Source organism: Aplysia californica, unplaced genomic scaffold (assembly GCF_000002075.1).
Source record: "Aplysia californica isolate F4 #8 unplaced genomic scaffold, AplCal3.0 scaffold00154, whole genome shotgun sequence".
Lineage (NCBI taxonomy): Eukaryota > Metazoa > Mollusca > Gastropoda > Aplysiida > Aplysiidae > Aplysia > Aplysia californica.
In genome coordinates this window covers 478,295-496,241 of record NW_004797424.1, presented here as the reverse complement: position 1 = coordinate 496,241, position 17,947 = coordinate 478,295, and the positions used below count along the sequence as shown (strand labels likewise).

At 39.9% G+C, this 17,947-nt stretch overlaps 1 protein-coding gene across 1 annotated transcript in view; it reads right to left on the bottom strand.

Moving 5' to 3' along the window:
• Positions 1 to 17,063, bottom strand: part of LOC101861887 (NADH dehydrogenase [ubiquinone] flavoprotein 1, mitochondrial) — a 25,010-nt gene extending 7,947 nt beyond the window's left edge. Inside the window, exons 1-7 of the mRNA XM_005097418.3 lie at positions 16,872 to 17,063; positions 5,779 to 5,852; positions 5,307 to 5,396; positions 3,984 to 4,132; positions 3,188 to 3,321; positions 2,312 to 2,376; positions 1,145 to 1,249 (exon numbers count right to left, since the gene is read on the bottom strand). Of these exons, the coding sequence (XP_005097475.1) occupies positions 1,145 to 1,249; positions 2,312 to 2,376; positions 3,188 to 3,321; positions 3,984 to 4,132; positions 5,307 to 5,396; positions 5,779 to 5,852; positions 16,872 to 16,917 (663 nt within the window). The 5' untranslated portion in view covers positions 16,918 to 17,063. The remainder of the gene's footprint in view (positions 1 to 1,144; positions 1,250 to 2,311; positions 2,377 to 3,187; positions 3,322 to 3,983; positions 4,133 to 5,306; positions 5,397 to 5,778; positions 5,853 to 16,871) is intronic.
• Between the last annotated feature and the right edge of the window lie 884 nt (positions 17,064 to 17,947).

Sequence of the window (17,947 nt, the reverse complement as noted above, 5' to 3'; positions counted from 1 at the left end):
TACAATGCAGAATTAATTATCACTGAGCTTTCAAATCAAAGAACATAAAATGCATTTTATGAGACCATTTAAAGGTAACAACAACAACAACAACAACCACAACAATAACAACAGCAGCAGCAGCAGCAGCAGCTGCACCACACTCTCTCACACACACACACACACATACACACACACACACACACACACACACACACACACACACACACACACACACACACACACACACACGACTCTCCCCCCGGACTCTCCCCTCTAAAGTACACCCGCCCACCAGCCTACTGTGTCCGCGCCACCCGTCCGGCCAGAAAGCATTGACTTACACAACCAGTCGTCCTTCACGGTCCGTTGACTGACACCCTCGCACTGACCTACCGACCACACTAGCGGACACCGTGCCTTCTCTGGTGCGACAAACGCTATCCAATTGCTGATCGTCTCTGTGGGGGTGTGTTCGCCTGCTGAGTAGAAGAGGTCAGAGTTCAGAGGACAGTTAGTATGGGCATTCTGTTCCTGAGCGATGACCGAGATGTTGGACACCATGTGGGATAGTTTTGTTTCGTGTTTGTTTGACTCCTCCGTTCTGATTGAAATGTTTGAAAAATGGAGGAGTGATCAATTGTTTCCAAACGTTTTGTTGGGGCTTTTTTTCGAAAAGGGGGGGGGGGGGGGGTTGGGAGGAGGAGGAAACAACATGGGTCAGGATGATTGTTTTCTCAGAAAACATTACACCAGTACCAAGACATGCAGAACAAAGCAATACAGAAAGGACCACCTTTCAAAGACTAACATTTTTACATCCCCCTGGTCACATTGCAGTGAAAAACACCTGTCCCTCACAACACAAGTGATCCCCACTGCCCACCAATTTTACTGACAAGACCGCATCTAAAAAGTTTGGTAGTAAAGATATTTTACAAGAGCAAAATCCGCGCTTTTCCATACCTAGATAAAACACTTTGTCAAGCTGAGAAACATTTTTAAACCGAATCAGCTGTATAGAAACAACACTCGATCTTACAGTGGTATAAGGCCCAAGGTTGCCAGATTATACACATATTATCAACCACACAAAAACCGTACCTGACTCCTGTCATAATATTTGAAAGGAAAAGTCTTAAAGACAGAAGGAACACATGCTTACCGTCTCTTCTCCGCAAATGTATGCTCCAGCCCCTCTATGTACGAAAACATCAAAGTCGTATCCAGATCCACAGGCGTTCTTACCGATCAAACCTTCCTTGTAAGCCTTTGAAAGAAAAAGAACAACAGATTTGCATAGGTTGACTACCAATGAAAAACTAGAAGCACAGCTAAAATATGAAATTCAACAAATTCATACAGGGAGAAGATTTATAAGATTATTATAAAAGAGTCTTAAATATTTGCAGTCGAAATTCGCTCAACCTTTCTTAACACTTTGCTCCCATGGGATGCCGATTGGTGACAGTAAGAAGCTGTACCCTTTCTCCACCGAACCACCCATCGGTGATGGTGTGATATATCAACGAAAAGGTAGGAATGAACACCTTTTAGAAATGTGCATTTATAAAAGTTAAAATTTCCTTTCAGGATGGTTTGTGTGAACTTTGAGAGCAAACATCAGTTTGTTTGCAGTAATTAGAGAAAATTTTATCGAAAAAGGTCAATTACACCTAGCTTGAGTGCTGCTATACAATTGTGCTATGATAAGAATTCAGGTGATTAATATGCTAGATCTAATGTTTTCAGTTCCGATCCAAATTCCTTTCTGGTAAACATGCGATAATAACGTTCAATTTTCTCAACAAGCTAAAAATTTCATGATGATTAGGGCGTCTTTGCAGAGATACAGGTATAGTACTGAAGTACCACACCTGCATCCTGGTCCATGGGCACAAAGGTTGAGAGCTCTGCTCGATGAGAGGATGGAAAGTGTTGAGGATTAAGTGTAGAGTTAAAAAGGGAGGGTGGAGGGAAGAGGGAGGTGCAACTGTGCAAGTGTTTTCAGTCACAATAAGAAATATTGACATTGACTGTCAGTGTAGATATGGTCATACCAATTTCCCATCTTAGAGGAGAAGAGAAGAGAAGTTTATTTCCTACACACAGAAATGATAAGCAATGCATATCAACAAATGGGTTTCCTTTGCACATGCTATAATATTTTCTTACAAAAATCAATAAACTAAAAGCAGTCTCTTTCTTTATGGTTCCTTTTCCAAATGTGTAGGTTTTGTATATGGTACGTCGAAAAAAGTCTCAAAAGCAGTTATATCTCATTACTGAAGGAACTGGGAAACTCTTCACCCGATATAAATCCGTTTCTTACCTCATTGATAGCGATCTGAAGGTTTGAAGCCTCGTTGTAGAACTCTCCACGAATGTAAATATAAGCTGAGAGAAAAAAAAAAAGAAATAGCTCTAGACAACACTGACATTAAGTCACAAACAAACAAAACTTGTACAGAACAAGCTGACAAAAAATTATAACTTGGATTATATCGAAAGATTTCAGAAACTTTTGTGGCTATCGAGGAAATTGAATGGTAACCCCAAGGCATATTGTAATCTTGGTCTTCAGAACCCATTCCACGCAAGCTTGAAATTGTGACCCGTTCACCTTTAAAAAAGAAAATTTCTATATTTATTATGAAGTCACGACTCCTCTTTGTCCCCACACAGGTCATCCTATTATCAATACAAAAACCCAGCAACATCTGAGGTTTAAATATGAATATCCTTGGCCTTTTAAGATGTGTTTAAAATAAGAGTCGAAAATGTCTAAGACAGCCACCTATCGTTGAACAGAAAAGTGGTTGTCTGAGACGGGTGAATGTCTTGGACAGTACCATTATGAAACAGATAGAAAAAGCAAAATGGAGAGTCGCAAGTGGTTGTTTGAACATGTGATTTCCTTGGACAGGTGGCCGATAGAGTAGGTTCAACAGTACCTTGGAAAGACACTCTGTATCCCCTTGGAACAGAAAATCTGGGGGGAGGGGTGTTCAGTATTAAGACAAAAGACTTTCGTCCCTGTTCTAACAGCGATCTATCTCATCATCGCCTAGCACCGACGTACTCTCCCTCCCCTTCCTCTGAAAAGTTTTCAAAATACAAAATGAAACAAAACTATCCACATTGGTACATGCACCAAAAAAACCCCCAAAAAACCCCTAACAAAGACAAAAAAAATGTTGCTACTCACCCGCCCTGGCATGCATAGCCACTCCAGCCACCAAGCAGCCTTCGATGAGCTTGTGTGGGTCGTGGCGCATAATCTCTCTGTCCTTGCAGGTGCCTGGCTCTCCCTCATCAGCGTTCACCACCAGGTACTTGGGCCTAATAATAGTAATAATAATAATAATGAAAACAATAATAAAAGTTCATTCATCAGTGTCTGACAAGGGTCAATACATCTGCAGAGTATGATATTTCTAATCAGAATAGAGATTAGGGTTAAAACGACTTGTGGCCTCTGCAAAGGCAAACGAGACCTATTCTGGCAGAAAAGAGTTTGCCATATTCTAAGCATTTTAAAGCTTCCTGTTCACTAAAAATGTACTGATCAACAAGACATACTGATGAAACCTGAATCTCCCAGGAGTAAAGATGAGGAATCAGGTAGTAGTTGAATGTCAAGATGAATTTTCACTTTCATTGACAGGAAAAGCCTTGTGAACAGCATTATTTTCAGGACTTTGTAAGATGACCAGAGAGACTTGTGTCCACTTTACTCCTTCACTTTGAAAGAAGGGAAAGATTTCTATAGGTAAAATTTTAAAGAAAAGTGTGCTAAAGTATGAGCACCATTATAAAAAAATTTTTACTACAAAACTTTTAAGGCTCCAAAATATTATCTTCCTTTCACTTGATAGTCTGGTCACTTTTCCCGCACGAAAACCAGGTTTTTGGAAGCAATGCTTTTCCTATTCTCATTTGGCATGTAAGAGGTTCTTCGAGACTCCGTGGGCAAAAATTATTCAAAAGGTCTCACTGCATACCTTCCGTCAGAGGGCTTGTTCATGAACCCCCACTTCATCCCTGTAGGAAAGCCTGCACCACCACGTCCTCGGAGCCCAGAGGTAGTGACTTCCTTGAGAATCCACTCATGACCTTTCAGTATGATCTCCTTCGTCTTGTACCATGAGCCCTGGAAGACAGATCAAAACAACTGCCATAACTCAAGAGAATTGCAAGCAGTGGTCAATTCAGATTAGCTGTGAAAACAAAATCCTGAAATATTTTGTATTATATGTGGAAACACATGCACATGGACTTAACAATTAGATCATTTCGTCTAACACATCTCTACCAAGACTCCATGCATTAACTTCTCAACAACTGACCTGAAGTGTTGCAAAATCCGAACAATTTCAGGACTCTGGATTTACTCGGAAATTTGGCTCCTGTAGTTAGTTCAAGTAAATAAAAGCCCATCAACACTAAACACTACAACAGCAATTTACAGCAGTGTATAAAATATAAGACAGAAAGACTGAAATAAGACAGGGAGGAAAGAGGAGTTTGACCAGCCAGTAGTGCCCTCAAACTGCCCCCCAGTTACAGTTTTATCACAGAAAAGTGCAAACAATAACAATCTCCATGAAAAATTCTAACAAACGTAACTTCAAACATACTTCAAGGCTATAAAAAAAAGAAGTATATTGATAACTCTAAAAGGTAGAGAAACATGAAAAGGTTAGAAATCAAAGTAAGGAAAAGAAGCAAGAGTCTCATGTAAAAATTTCATGTCTAGAGAATCATGAACACATACATAACTTACTTACATACCCAAGAAACTATACATTTTTCATTAATAGGTGTGGCGATCTCCAATATAATAAAACTGAAGAAACCGATATTTTTCCACCCATAGGGCAATTTTATCAATTTTTGGGTGGGGTAAAATCTTTCATGTCCATTCAAAAAACACAATGATAAAAGGTACACAAAGGTACAAAAAAGCAAGTTTGAGAGGTTTCCCAAGCCACTCAAGGTTTGGAAGTTACCAAACTTTAGCAGCCATTCTCTTGTTAATTTTACCTCTTAACCCAAGCAACCCCCACCTCCTTCAATCGCAAATATCGCAATTTCTATTCAAATTGACAGGAAATTTTTTTAAAATAAAAAAGAAAGACAAATGAACAAGCTTTAAGATTATACCAACAGTTCAATAATTCCCAAAACTGACAAATGCTTGATTCCACCCTGTCGAAAGATAGGAGATGACTATTTAAATAGACTGAGCGTGACCCAGTTTTTCCGAAAGAGCCCTGGCTGCCTTCTGTAAAACCACAGGTCCGACAAACAAAGGAGGAACTCACCCTGGCTTTTGCTCCTTTAAGTCCAAAGTCATAGCGTCCATACAGATTTGTGAAAATTCTATCCTGGTCTTTCAATGGTCCGAAAGTAGTCTGTGAAATGAAAATAAAACAGTGTTGGAAACATCTTGAAACTACATGACTGCAAGCTCATGTACAATTCTCAATGGCGCCTTTCTTAGCCCTTGATATAGCAAATTGATAACATGAAGCAAAACGGATTTTGAACAAACACTTTTACCAAATTTTACAAGAAAAATACACTGTGTTCGGTATGGTTGTGAGTTTTGTCCACCTGTGTTTTGGTTCCCAAGCATTTTGTATTTTATTTTATTTCACAAACTTTACAAAAAAATTCATATCATTTGACTTTTAGATTAAATTACCAAAGTAATTATCATTAAAACATTATAAATTTGAATGTGAACTTTGAAAATCGTCAAGATAATTCAATCTACTTTACCAGACTACATACCTTTTCTGGCTTCTTTGCTTCTGTTGTATTAGTTCGAGCCACGACAGAGAGTGCCGACAAAGACTGTCCTCGACCTGAGTAAAGAGTGAGAAACCATATATATACACAAATATATATAAATATATATAAATTTTACATAAATATGTCCACAGATACTTGTGAAATGAAAACTGAGAGAAGCTAGAATGTATGGCAATAGCTTGCCAGGTCCCACTGTCAAGTAATTAACCCTTGTAAGCTATACAGTCAAGGTATGGAACTATTGATAAAGTATGCTAACCTGCCACACATTCCATTGACAAATTCTCTTTAAAAAATAAAATAAATAAAAATAAAAGTTCGAGAAAAAACTAAACTGGAACCTCCATAACATCAGTACATTTTGATATAGGTAACAAACCAACCAAGACAATCATGTATTATACACACATCATCCTTTTTAGTAGGCCTATTGCAGTGAAAGTCCCAACAGGTAAATTAATTCAAAGATCAAATGCTCTTCTCACAGTGTGATTTTTGTATCACTCGTAATAATGCCATCATGGTTAAGAGAAATTCCAAGAAATTGTGTTCCACCTGTGAGAAATGGATTATAGGCTACTATACAAGAAAACAAACCTTGTAAAAATCTAATCAGGGTTCTTTGAATTTGATGCACACATAAAATTAAAACGTAAACAAATTTTACTTTTACTCCTGCACACACTACACAGATGCACTGTTCTGAGGGTCAAACAGCAGCAATTTTAAAAAAAACCTGAGATCACACGTCGTTGTATGGCTTCTTAAACTGTCACAAATTAATTATTTTCAAGAAAAAATTTGAACAAAACAGCAAAAAATCAAGTGGTGGGCGACACGCCCTCCCCACCCCCGATTCGTTTTACTTCAGGGGGGTACGCCCCCCTGAAACCCCCTGATTGGTCGAAGGGTAGAAATTAGTGGGGCAAGTAGTAGGTGTAAAAAGAATAAAACCATAAAATATCTCTAAAACTATTAAAATTTACAACGAACATAACATTGTCAAAATTAATGTAAGACAGGGATAAAAATAAAAGGCTAGTCACATTCATTACCTGAGCATGAGATGGTAGGAAAAGTAAATCCCCAATATAAATAAAACTTTCTTTTAATAATATATATGAAGTTAGTTTTGATTGCGCGGCGAAATTTTGGTCCTCGTTAGGGGGAGTCAAATTCGGTCGGCTCTATTTTGGACCAGTACGATTTGAATGAAACTTGGCAACCAATCAGAAAATAGGGCAAACTTATCACGATATATAAATGTCGAAGTTTGTAAATTTTATCAAACCTGCATTTTTGGTGTCGGAAACACTTGTAAATTGTATTTGTTGGGAGTATTCCGTAAACTATAAGGAGCTTGATTTTCAACGTCGAGAAAGTCTACTCCAATTTAAAAGTTCTATGACAAGTAGTTGTTTAGAATCAAATATCACTAGATCTACCCTCCTGTCCAAAACCGCTTCGCGCGGAGACCAGCCTTTTTCACCTCGATCCCTCAAACAAAAATGTACGTGACCTACAAATCCCCGCATGATTATTCCAAGCCCATTCATTGGCAGTCACTAGAAACTTGAAATAAGGCAAGATAGCCATTTCGGGCATCCGTTCTTCTTCTCTCTCTGTTCCACTGTAACATCGTATCGGGGGGTGTTCCGAGGTGGGCTTATCTCCCAATGGGCATTACGTATAATATAAACTTAACTTCATAAGGCATAAAGGTTATAAGGAGTGCCTCTAAAATACAAAATTTGACAATTTACTAAAATTGAAAGTAGATCTGTGCAAACTAGGCTACGCTTACTCCACTGAACTGTGTAGAGCTTATTATTATTGCAGTGGCTACGTTCACGGCGCCCTGAATGCAGTTTGCAGGTGCTGTTGAGGCTACCTTCACGGCACTCAAGCTTCGTTTAGAAGGAGGGTCCACTGCCGGTGATATATTTAATCGGAGTGTCTACGTACACGGTAACCAGGCGCGTAGCCTCAGGGTCTACGTACAACGAAGCCGGGCGTGTAGTCTCAATGTCATACATGCGGTAACCGGGCGCGTAATCTCAATATCTACGTTCACGGTAACCGGGCGTGTAGTCTCAATGTCATACACACGGTAACCGGGCGCGTAGCCTCAATATCTACGTACACGGTAACCGGGAACCGGGCTTGTAGTCTCAATGTCACATACACGGTAACCGGGCGCATAGCCTCAATATCTACGTACATGGTATCTGGGTGCGTAGCCTCAATATCTACGTACACGGTAACCGGCAACCGGGCGTGTAGTCTCAATGTCACATACACGGTAACCGGGCGCATAGCCTCAATATCTACGTACATGGTAACTGGGTGCGTAGCCTCAATATCTACGTACACGGTAACCAGCAACCGGGCGTGTAGTCTCAATGTCACAAACACGGTAACCGGGCTCATGATTATTATGGCTAAAATCTTGAATTTTTTGCTACCTTGTTTTGTACTGTCACACTCTTTGGTGCAGAAAAGCAAGCATTAGACCAAATACTATAGCCTTTGGGTGTTGACCATTGCTATACACCCCCTAAAGATGTACTTTTCCATGTTTGTGTCCCTGGAAAGCTAGAAATTATTCTTATAAAATTATGAGAAGTCATCCTCATTATTCAGTCAACTTACAGAACCTAGACTTGGCGTTTTAAGAAAAGTAAGGAATTTCTGGGGTGTAACAGATACTGTTCGTGTATTACATTGAAGATGAATTCTAGCCCAAAAATCGATTTGTACTTTTCATAGAGAAACTTCATGGTGACTTATAACTTTCGAGAACATATGCGAATATTCATGATTATATTAGACACATAAAATTGTATTTGGAAGAATTATTTCATTACGAATTGTGTGCTCGATGGATAAAGTTGCAAAATTACATCTTTCTATTATATGCGCAGATGCCATCTTTTCTGAGTATCTGCACCAATGCTATGTCCTTCATGTTCCAAAAGTTCGACAGATTTTGACAAGGCCTTTTTTTTATATTGATTATTTTTCATTCACGCTAGTCCAAAAAAAATTTACAATTTAGCATTGCCGACTCCAGCGCGTCTAACGAAATAACCAGACAAGTTGCAACGTCCGTTCTTTTTTGAGTCTCAAGAGCAGAATGAGAAATGTAAGCTTTGGGTGCACTAAATGAGAATTACCATAAATACAAGGATACACCTTAAATTGTACGTTGAAAAGTACCAAAAATTAAGTCGGCCCAGACAGAGCGGCGACAGGGAGCTGACCCCCGTGACCCCGACGTTATAAGGCGCCGGCGGGGAACCCCCTGCGGCAACTAAAATTCCACCGCCAGTGCGTCGTGCGCGAAGTATAGGGCTCCGGGATGGGTTTTTTTAATTCATTTTTTTTAAAGGTACAGTCGGGGGGGTAGAAGGCAACACCGGATGATAAAACCTGAACTTGGAAGCAAATTTTAGTATTTAGAATTTTGATTATTACTAGAGCTTCCTGCTACGGAAAAGCGTGCATTGGTGCTAGCCCTGTGGGGAATTGAGATCTGTCATACTTATGTAAGCCGTGTTTTTTAACCAAAAGGTCCGTGTTTCATTGGATGGGCGATAGTACGTTTGTTTCATTGTCCTTTGCTTTAAGAGAGGTATGACCTCATCAAGTGCATACTTTTTAAAATTCTCTCTCTCTCCCTCTCTGTTTTCTGAGTCTCGTTCTCTCTCTCTCGTGATAGTATTACATGTATTGTAAACATCTATATTTTAGCTTTCTGTTCCAGATTCGCAGATTTTCAGTGTCACTGCATTTTGCCCTCCCTTAGGAAAGATGACAGGGGGCAGATTGGGATCATTTTGGGGATTACATTCCGCTCACAACACACAAAAAGCAGAATGAAAAGGGTCAAGGTCATGACGAGAGCGAAGCTGTTACCGTGCACCTAGCTCAAGCCCCCCCACACACACACACAAACGAAACTAAATTCCCGGTTACCGTGTTCGCAGATAATGAGAGGCGCCCGGTTGCCGGTGACCGTGTACGTAGATATTGAGGTTACGTGCCCGGTTACCGAGTATGTGACATTGAGACTACACGCCCGGTTATCGTGTACGTTGACACTGAGGCTAGCGTACGTGCCCGGTTACCGTGTACGTAGACACTGAGGCTACGTGCCCGGTTACCGTGTACGTAGACCCTTTAATATTTTGGCCTGCTTCAAGCGTTCCATCTCATGAGATGAAGGAAAACGAAGCAGTGAGCAGTGATCCTTGATCGATTGACCATTCGTCATTTTCCCATACACTGAGCTCTGGGTCAGAGCTCGCCAGTGTAAGGGAAAACGATGAACTCTCAAGTGAAATTAAACGCATTGCCATTAGGACATATATATATATAGATCTAGATCTAGTCTAGTTCTAAAAAAAAAAAGAAAAAAAAATATTACAAAAAATGTAGGCAAGATGTTTCAATTGCCCTATCTCGCGTCCAGGCGAGACCTTGAGTCAGCGCGTGGCGGTCCGTGATACACGTCTATACTCTATAAGAGTGTGTGCAAACAAACATTCCAGTGCTCTCGAGTTGAAAGCGTGCCATTTTGTCTGCGGGCAGTGTGTGAGTGTGTGTGTTTAGCAAAGCAATGCCCACCGAGCGCATTTTGTTCTGCCGATTTTTGGCCCCCGCCGCGGGGGTGTTTCGTGGGACGAACTAACGCAAAGGTTGTTGTCTTCAACTTGCTCTCACACCGCTTCTCGTGAATGGATATGAATGAAACTTGGCAGCCAATCAGAAACGAGGTCAATCTCATAGTATGCAGTTTGACAACATTGTACCAGTCCTAGAAGTAGTAGAAAACGTTTGCGAAAGTGGTTGATGTGGTGCGCTTTGAAGATTTTTCGGAGCTGTGATTTGTCAAACTGACTGATAGGTTGTACACCATTTTTCTTTATTCCCTTAAAATTTCATGCTTCTGTGTTTTGCAGTTTTGGCGTAATCTTTAAAAATGTGGAGTAACTAAGGGAAAAAGGGCATTGCCATTTGCGCGAGATAGGTGAACGGCCGGCGGCTGGGAAATTTCCACTGAGTGACGTCATCAGCCATCGGTCGCCTCGGGCACTACAAACGAGGCCCCGCTTATGTGAATCGGAAAGGGGGGGAAAGATACTTGAAAACTAAACGGGGGCCTTGATAACTTGCATTTTAGTCACAATACAATAAATGTAGTCACTTTTATTTGCTTGATTGCATGACAGAAGAATAGAAACAGAAAGCAAACATCTTGAGAAGTGGTATGGCATTGTGTTTGCGTTGAAAGCCTATTCCCCCCCTCTGGGGAAAGCACACACTTGGACTCGTCCTGTGTGCTCTGTTTGGAAAAGTGAGGCATTAAGATTGTTTAAAGAGTACGGTACTTATTATTTAGTCCAGTCTGGGAAGATAGTCCCGTTTATACATTGATATCGTTCACGCGCGCGTGCATGTGTGTATATGTGTGTGTGTGCGAGAGAGAGAGAGAGAGAGAGAGAGAGAGAGAGAGAGAGAGAGAGAGAGAGAGAGAGAGAGAGAGAGAGAGAGAGAGAGAAGAGAGAGAGAGAGAGAGAGAGAGAAGGGGGGGGGGGTGTAAATATGTACATTTATAGTATGAGTTGTAGCCTACACATGCGAAATATTCCCATGACTTGTAAACTATATTATCTAAACGCATCTTAATCTACCACACAACAGGACACTGTCCAATAATGGATATAATATACACAGAGACCATCTTATTTTCTATAACAAAGTATGCATGCATGCTTTTACTAGTAGAGAACTGGATTCATTCTAAGACTAATAAATCCAGTTCCCTACTTACATTTTTGTAACAAATTGATCCAAAGTATTGCTTGGCAAGGACGAACCTTTTATGTTACCAAGTTTCATTCAAATATCACGACTTTGGGAGAAGATATGACTGATAATCTTTGTAAATCTGTAAAGAACGCCTCTTTTTTACCTGTTAATGTCTTTACAACTCAAAAAGTATGATAGATATTAAAAATCTGACAGCATGACTAGATTCTGCATCAAAAACTGTAATAGACTGCCAAGTTTCATTTACATACTCCAAGAAATAGGCGAGCTATGACAAATATTGTCTCAAAACGCACAGAAAACCGCCACATTTTTACCTCTATAAAAACGTCTTCATAACAGAACTCAAAAAGTAAAAGAAAGATAGCTATACTATGAAAAATCTGAAAGCAAGCCTAGATTCTGCACTAGAAAATGTACTGGGTTGCCAAGTTTCATTTAAATACTCAGAGAAATGAGCGAGTTATGACAAATATTGTCATATTGTCTCAAAACTCACCAAAGAACGTCCCATAATGAGTGTACCAAAAATTAGAAAGTGGCTATTCTCACCCGCCCGGAAGTTCTCGCAAGATCAACTCCTCCCCTCTTCTCTCTCTCTCTGTCTCTTTCTGAATACTGTCTATCGGTGTGGACGATCAAATTGACCAAAACAAAGTTAAAAAATGATGTTAAAACACAAACGTAAATTAATTTGGTTGTCTACAAAGATGCTACGGCTATTTAACTTTTCGAATCGAGCCGAACTACGCGGGTCGGCATTTTTTTTTGCCCGGAAATTCTCGCGCTACTCCTCTTTCTCTCTCCACTGCCCACAGACAAAATTGTACGCTTTTAGTAGGCTACAGTTGTAATGGAACGTTTGTACACGGCACAGAATTCTACAATTTTTCTGTTATCACAGTGTAGATCTATAGCCTATGTACGGCATACCGTCACTTGGCACGCATTTGGCCTAAAATTGGACAACCAGACAATTATGCGATAATCTGGAATGCTGTCTGCTAACCAATTCCGTTCAACATTGTTTTGTTTTCAAGTTCAACAATTTTGAGCAGAATCAGACACCTGTGTGAGCAGAAATGGTCCATTTCATCTCCAAATGTAAGAACCGCGTTCAGCCATTACGGCTTGCAGATGCGCAATACATCTTTGGAAATAAGCTATTGGTTCTACAATCGTACCCGCAGGATTCGTTTCGCATTTTTATTCAGTTTATAAGGTGTCTAGTTACCGCCACAAACCATTCGCTGCTCTTTGTTGTAACAATTGGCGCCCGTAGGGGGGGTGACCATATGGGGTACAATTTTTTAATGGATGTACCCCATACCGTCACCGTATTTTTTACATGGTGCGTGACTTGAAAAATAGTTATTTCTTGGGGAGTGCTTATTCAGGCCACATATGGCCTAAATAAGGTAAGGGAGTTTTTTTTTTGCTTATTTAGGCCTAAATAAGGTCACCCTATTTCTTGACGGACTACGGATGGCATCTTAGTACTTTAGATTTTTTAGTTTCTATGATTTGATATAGATCTAGATAGATCTATTTAGACACGGATTCATTAGAAAATGAGCGACTTTAGATTGTTCTTTTTTAATGTTTGAAACAAATTTATATGAAGGAAACTCTATCCCGTTGTATGTAATGATGATGATGATGTTCCTCTGTCCAATGTATACACATGTTGTGATGATGTTCTTCCAGCCACTGTTTCCACATGTTGTGATATTGTTCCTGCTCCTACTGCTTCTGTTTCAGAAGAAAAACTTGCTGGCCCTCCCCCAACTGCCCTTGTCTCTAGTTGTGAGTGGTCAGTTGATGCCCTAGACTTTTCGACCACAGGTCTGGAATTCTCGGGGATCGAATGTACCTCCGAGGACTTCCTGGATCCTGCAGCAGAGTTTCAGCTACCTTTGGTTTTGACCCCAGCTCAGGATCCTGTGGACAACCAGGACTATGTCTATTGTCTACCTGAGCAGGCATTGAGACCATTGGAAGATGAAACTCTGGTGACACCCCAAGCCCCCCAAAAACTGCCTCAGGACAACACTTTTGCTTTGTCCTTGACAGTCTAATTGATCACGCCATTGCCACTGGATGGATGGCATCAGACATGCATTGGGTCCGCCGTTGCCATTGGCACAAAATCGAACCTAAGGAAAACGAGGGGGCATACAAAAAATACCTTGATTTGTAAAATCAACTCATTCCTGCCCCCTCGTCGTCAACCTGCCCATACCAGCAAGCTGGAACTATCTAAGGTTTCAACACAGAGAAGCGGGCTAAGACCCCTACATACATGTCTTACGGGCAAAGTACAAAGCATGGGAGGAGGCGAAGAAATTGGAAGAAGAAAAGAAAAAGGAAGAAGTGGAAAAGAGGAAGAGAGAAAGGGAGAGAAAAGGGTGGAGAAGGAAGAAGAGAAAAGAGGAGAAAAAGTAACGAAGTTGGAGAAGCAGAGAACAGGGAAGAAGAAGAAGAAAAAACAGGGAAATTCATGTATGTGTGCGAGTAAGATGTTCATGTGAGTTTGTTGTGATACATGTTGGAAGAGTAAAATGAAGCATTCAAGTACTTGTGTGTGAGTAAAAGATGTTAATAATAATAATAATAAATGACATTTATATAGCGCTCAACCCCTAATAAAGTACACAGGCTCTGAGCGCTTTACAATACAGTACAACATACAGCAGTAACATGAAACATTGTGTTCCCGACTAAAGAAAATTATTCCAAATATTCATCTTATTAATTTAAAAACAGAAACGACTTCAGCTGACCTTTGAATGAATCAAAAGATTTGATTTCTCTCAACGTACTTGGTAAAGCATTCCAGATCTTGGGGCCTTGGTATTCAAATGCCCTTTCACCCATTGTTTTAAGTTTCATAGATGGTAAAATAAATTTCTTTTTGTCAGCTGATGACCTTAAACTGCGAGTTGGAATGTACAGTCTTAACAGATTTGATAAATATGATGGTGCATTATCATTCAAACATTTGTGACATATGGTGGCCAACTTGTACACAATCCTTTTCTCAACAGGAAGCCAATGCAAAGTTCGTAAAAGAGGTTTAGCAGAGTCTCGCTTTCTTTTCCGTAAAACTAAACGTGCTGCATTGTTTTGGACAGTTTGAAGTTTTTTAAATTTCTCCAGTGATATTCCTGATAACAAGGAGTTACAATAATCGAGTTAAGATAAAATTAAGCTAGTTACTAGTAAAGCAGTATACTTGGTATTGATCAGATGACGTATTTTATTAATTTTTCTTATTTCTAAATACATGCAGCTGATCAGATGATTTACCTCAGCCGACATTGACAAATAAGAATCAAAATAGATTCCAAGATTCTTAACTTTTCTTGAAAATAAAATTTTTGCATCACCAATTTTAATGTGATCATGGTCAACCTCTTTAACAGACTTTGCATTGCCTGCCAGAATGACTTCTCTTTTATCATCATTTAACATCAATTTATATTTGTTCATCCGGTTTTTCACTAAGGCAATAAGTTGGTAAACAATGTTGAACCATAAATTTGGGTATCATCAGCATAGAAATGGTATTTTAAGTCACATTTAACTATTTACTTGACAAGTGGTGGAGTATAAATGGTGAACAAAACTGGACCGAGGACTGAGCCCTGGGGGACCCCATACTTAAGAGCATGATCTGATGACTTAAGCCCTTTAATAAAAACAGATTGGTAACGGTTTGACAGGTAAGAAGAAAACCAGCTAAGGGCAGTCCCGGATATTCCAAAAGACACTTCTAATCGCTTCAATAAAATGTGATGGTCAATATGTATCAAAAGCTGCTGATAGATCTAAAAGGCTCAGCAAAACAACTTTTCCTGAATCACAATCAGTAAGCATGTCATTCGAGATCATGACTTTAAGAAGTGCTGTTTCTGTGCTGTGGTTAGCTCGATAGGCAGACTGGAATGGCTCTAACAGATTGTTTTCTTGTAAGTGATGACGAAGCTGCTCGGGGACAACCTTTTCAAGGATTTTAGACAAAAAAGGTAGATTTGAAACAGGTCTATAGTTCTTTAAGACATTCTGATCTAAGTTTTGCTTCTTTAGCAACGGTTTTACAAGAGCGATTTTAAACGAATCTGGTTCAAGTGAGTTTGTTGTGATATATGTGGGGAAGAGTAAAATGAAGCATTCATGTACCTTTGTGTGAGGAAGATGTTCATATGAGTTTGTGATATGTGTGTAAGAGTAAAATGAAGCATTCAAGAGCTTGTGTGTGAGTAAAAGATGTTCAAGTGAGTTTGTTGTGATATGTGAGGAAGAGTAAAATGAAGCCTTCATGTACCTGTGTGTGAGGGAGATGTTCATATGGGTTTGTGATATGTCTGGAAGAGTAAAATGAAACATTCATGTACCTAGATCTATGTGTGAGTAAAATGTATGTGTGTCTGTTTTGGTGGTTGTTCTTTTTAGTATGTCAATAAACATTAGTTCTGTCTTAGTACTCTTAGGCCCACTGTACAAAAGGCGTTCGTCTTTCCTTCTTTCTTTTTTTCAAACGCCTAGTTGTGCTTCAATTTAGGTGTGATGGTATGGGGTGTAGTGGGTGACGGTATGGGGTACATACCATGACAGAAAACCCGACACGTGACGATATGGGGTACATGTCAGGACATGTGTCAAGTCTCGGTTAGGGGTCTTCTTTATACACTATCTGACTAAAATCTTCACCTCACACCTACAGGAAAGGCTGGCCTCTCAACAAAACGAAATTTTGGGTCAATGTTTTTGAAAGAGCCGAAGTTATGGTAATACAAAAGTTCACTTCCGGAAATAGTCATCACAAAACACTAAGGTGACGGTATGCCGTACATAGGCTCTAGATCTAGAATTAATGTGGTTTAGGGTGAACGCAAAATTTGGTGAACGCGTACCGGGTGAGAATAGCCACAAGACTCGCCTGCACTATTCTCACTCGGGGTGAGAATAGAGGTGGCCCAAAAATTAATTGATTAAAAAATTCGTAACTATTTTGTAAAGAGGGGGAGAGAGAGAGAGAGAGAGAGAGAGAGAGAGAGAGAGAGAGAGAGAGAGAGAGAGAGAGAGATCTAAAAGCCTAAAACTTAAAGGCAGGGACAATTCATTCAAAATCATCATTTTATAATTATTATTATTATTATTATCAATCAAGAAATCAAGACACGAATTCGGAATACTGAAGAAGAGACAGAGACACTGAAAAAACAGGCACTCACAAATCGAGGCTGACAAGCTTGGAGCAATACGTGCTATTCCAGCCATGACTATCTTTGTTGCAATGTCTGTCGGCAAGGCTGCTTCGATAAGTTGTGTAAAGAGACTACCAGTCTGCTGTGTTCTGTTTTGCAACTTCGACCTTTACATAAATACGGGGGCCATTGCCAAGGTAAGCTCAAAGCGTTTCCTGTTCCGGACAAGTGACAGGAAGTCTGGCCATGATTTCTTTGATGTTGCCAAAAGAATATTAAAATTTGATTCATGAGAAATTGCGGTTTGAGCAGTTCATGGGCACATTGCCTGCATAGTGTGAATTTTATTCTTTTGTGTTGATACTTGATTTATTTAGAAACGATTCACAGTTTAATTCTAAATAACAAAAACTTGAAACTGAAATTTGGCAAAACTAAGTAGGTTAAAATTCGTTCAAGGGAAAGTAAAATCTGGATGTCAAAAAAACGAAACTAGACGATAATTTTACAATGCCAATTTGGCGGCTTTTATGTCAATTTATAATACGACAGGCACCCCATGATATTCATTATAAAGGTAAATTGTTTTTTTCATTTTTGGTATTTGTAACATAACGAAGCAATATTTATGCTAAATGTCTTGTATCATGGTTTTAAATCAACCTATAGCCCCAGACTATAGGGTGTGTCAACTTTTGAAGTGACACGCTTCTTCTGTTCTCGTAGACCACCTTTAAAAGCTGGCAACCCTACAGGACACATCAGTTGTCCGGATCCGTCATCCGTACGTCAGTGAACGAACACAAAACAACACACTGCTGTCACGTCTCACAATAGCCAAGTCTCACTGTAGTACTCATCGAACTCACGACTGGAAGTAGATATCTAGATCTACAAACAACATATCGTTTTGCTGTACTGTGTAGACGGCAAAGGGTAAATTTTTACTTCGGAGTATCTTACACGGTAACCGGGCACGTAGCCGCTTCAGGGTCTACGTACACGTAAACCGGGCACGTAGCCTCAGTGTCTATGTACACGGTAACTGGCAACCGGGCGTGTAGACTAGACTCAATGTCACATACACGGTAACCGGGTGCGTA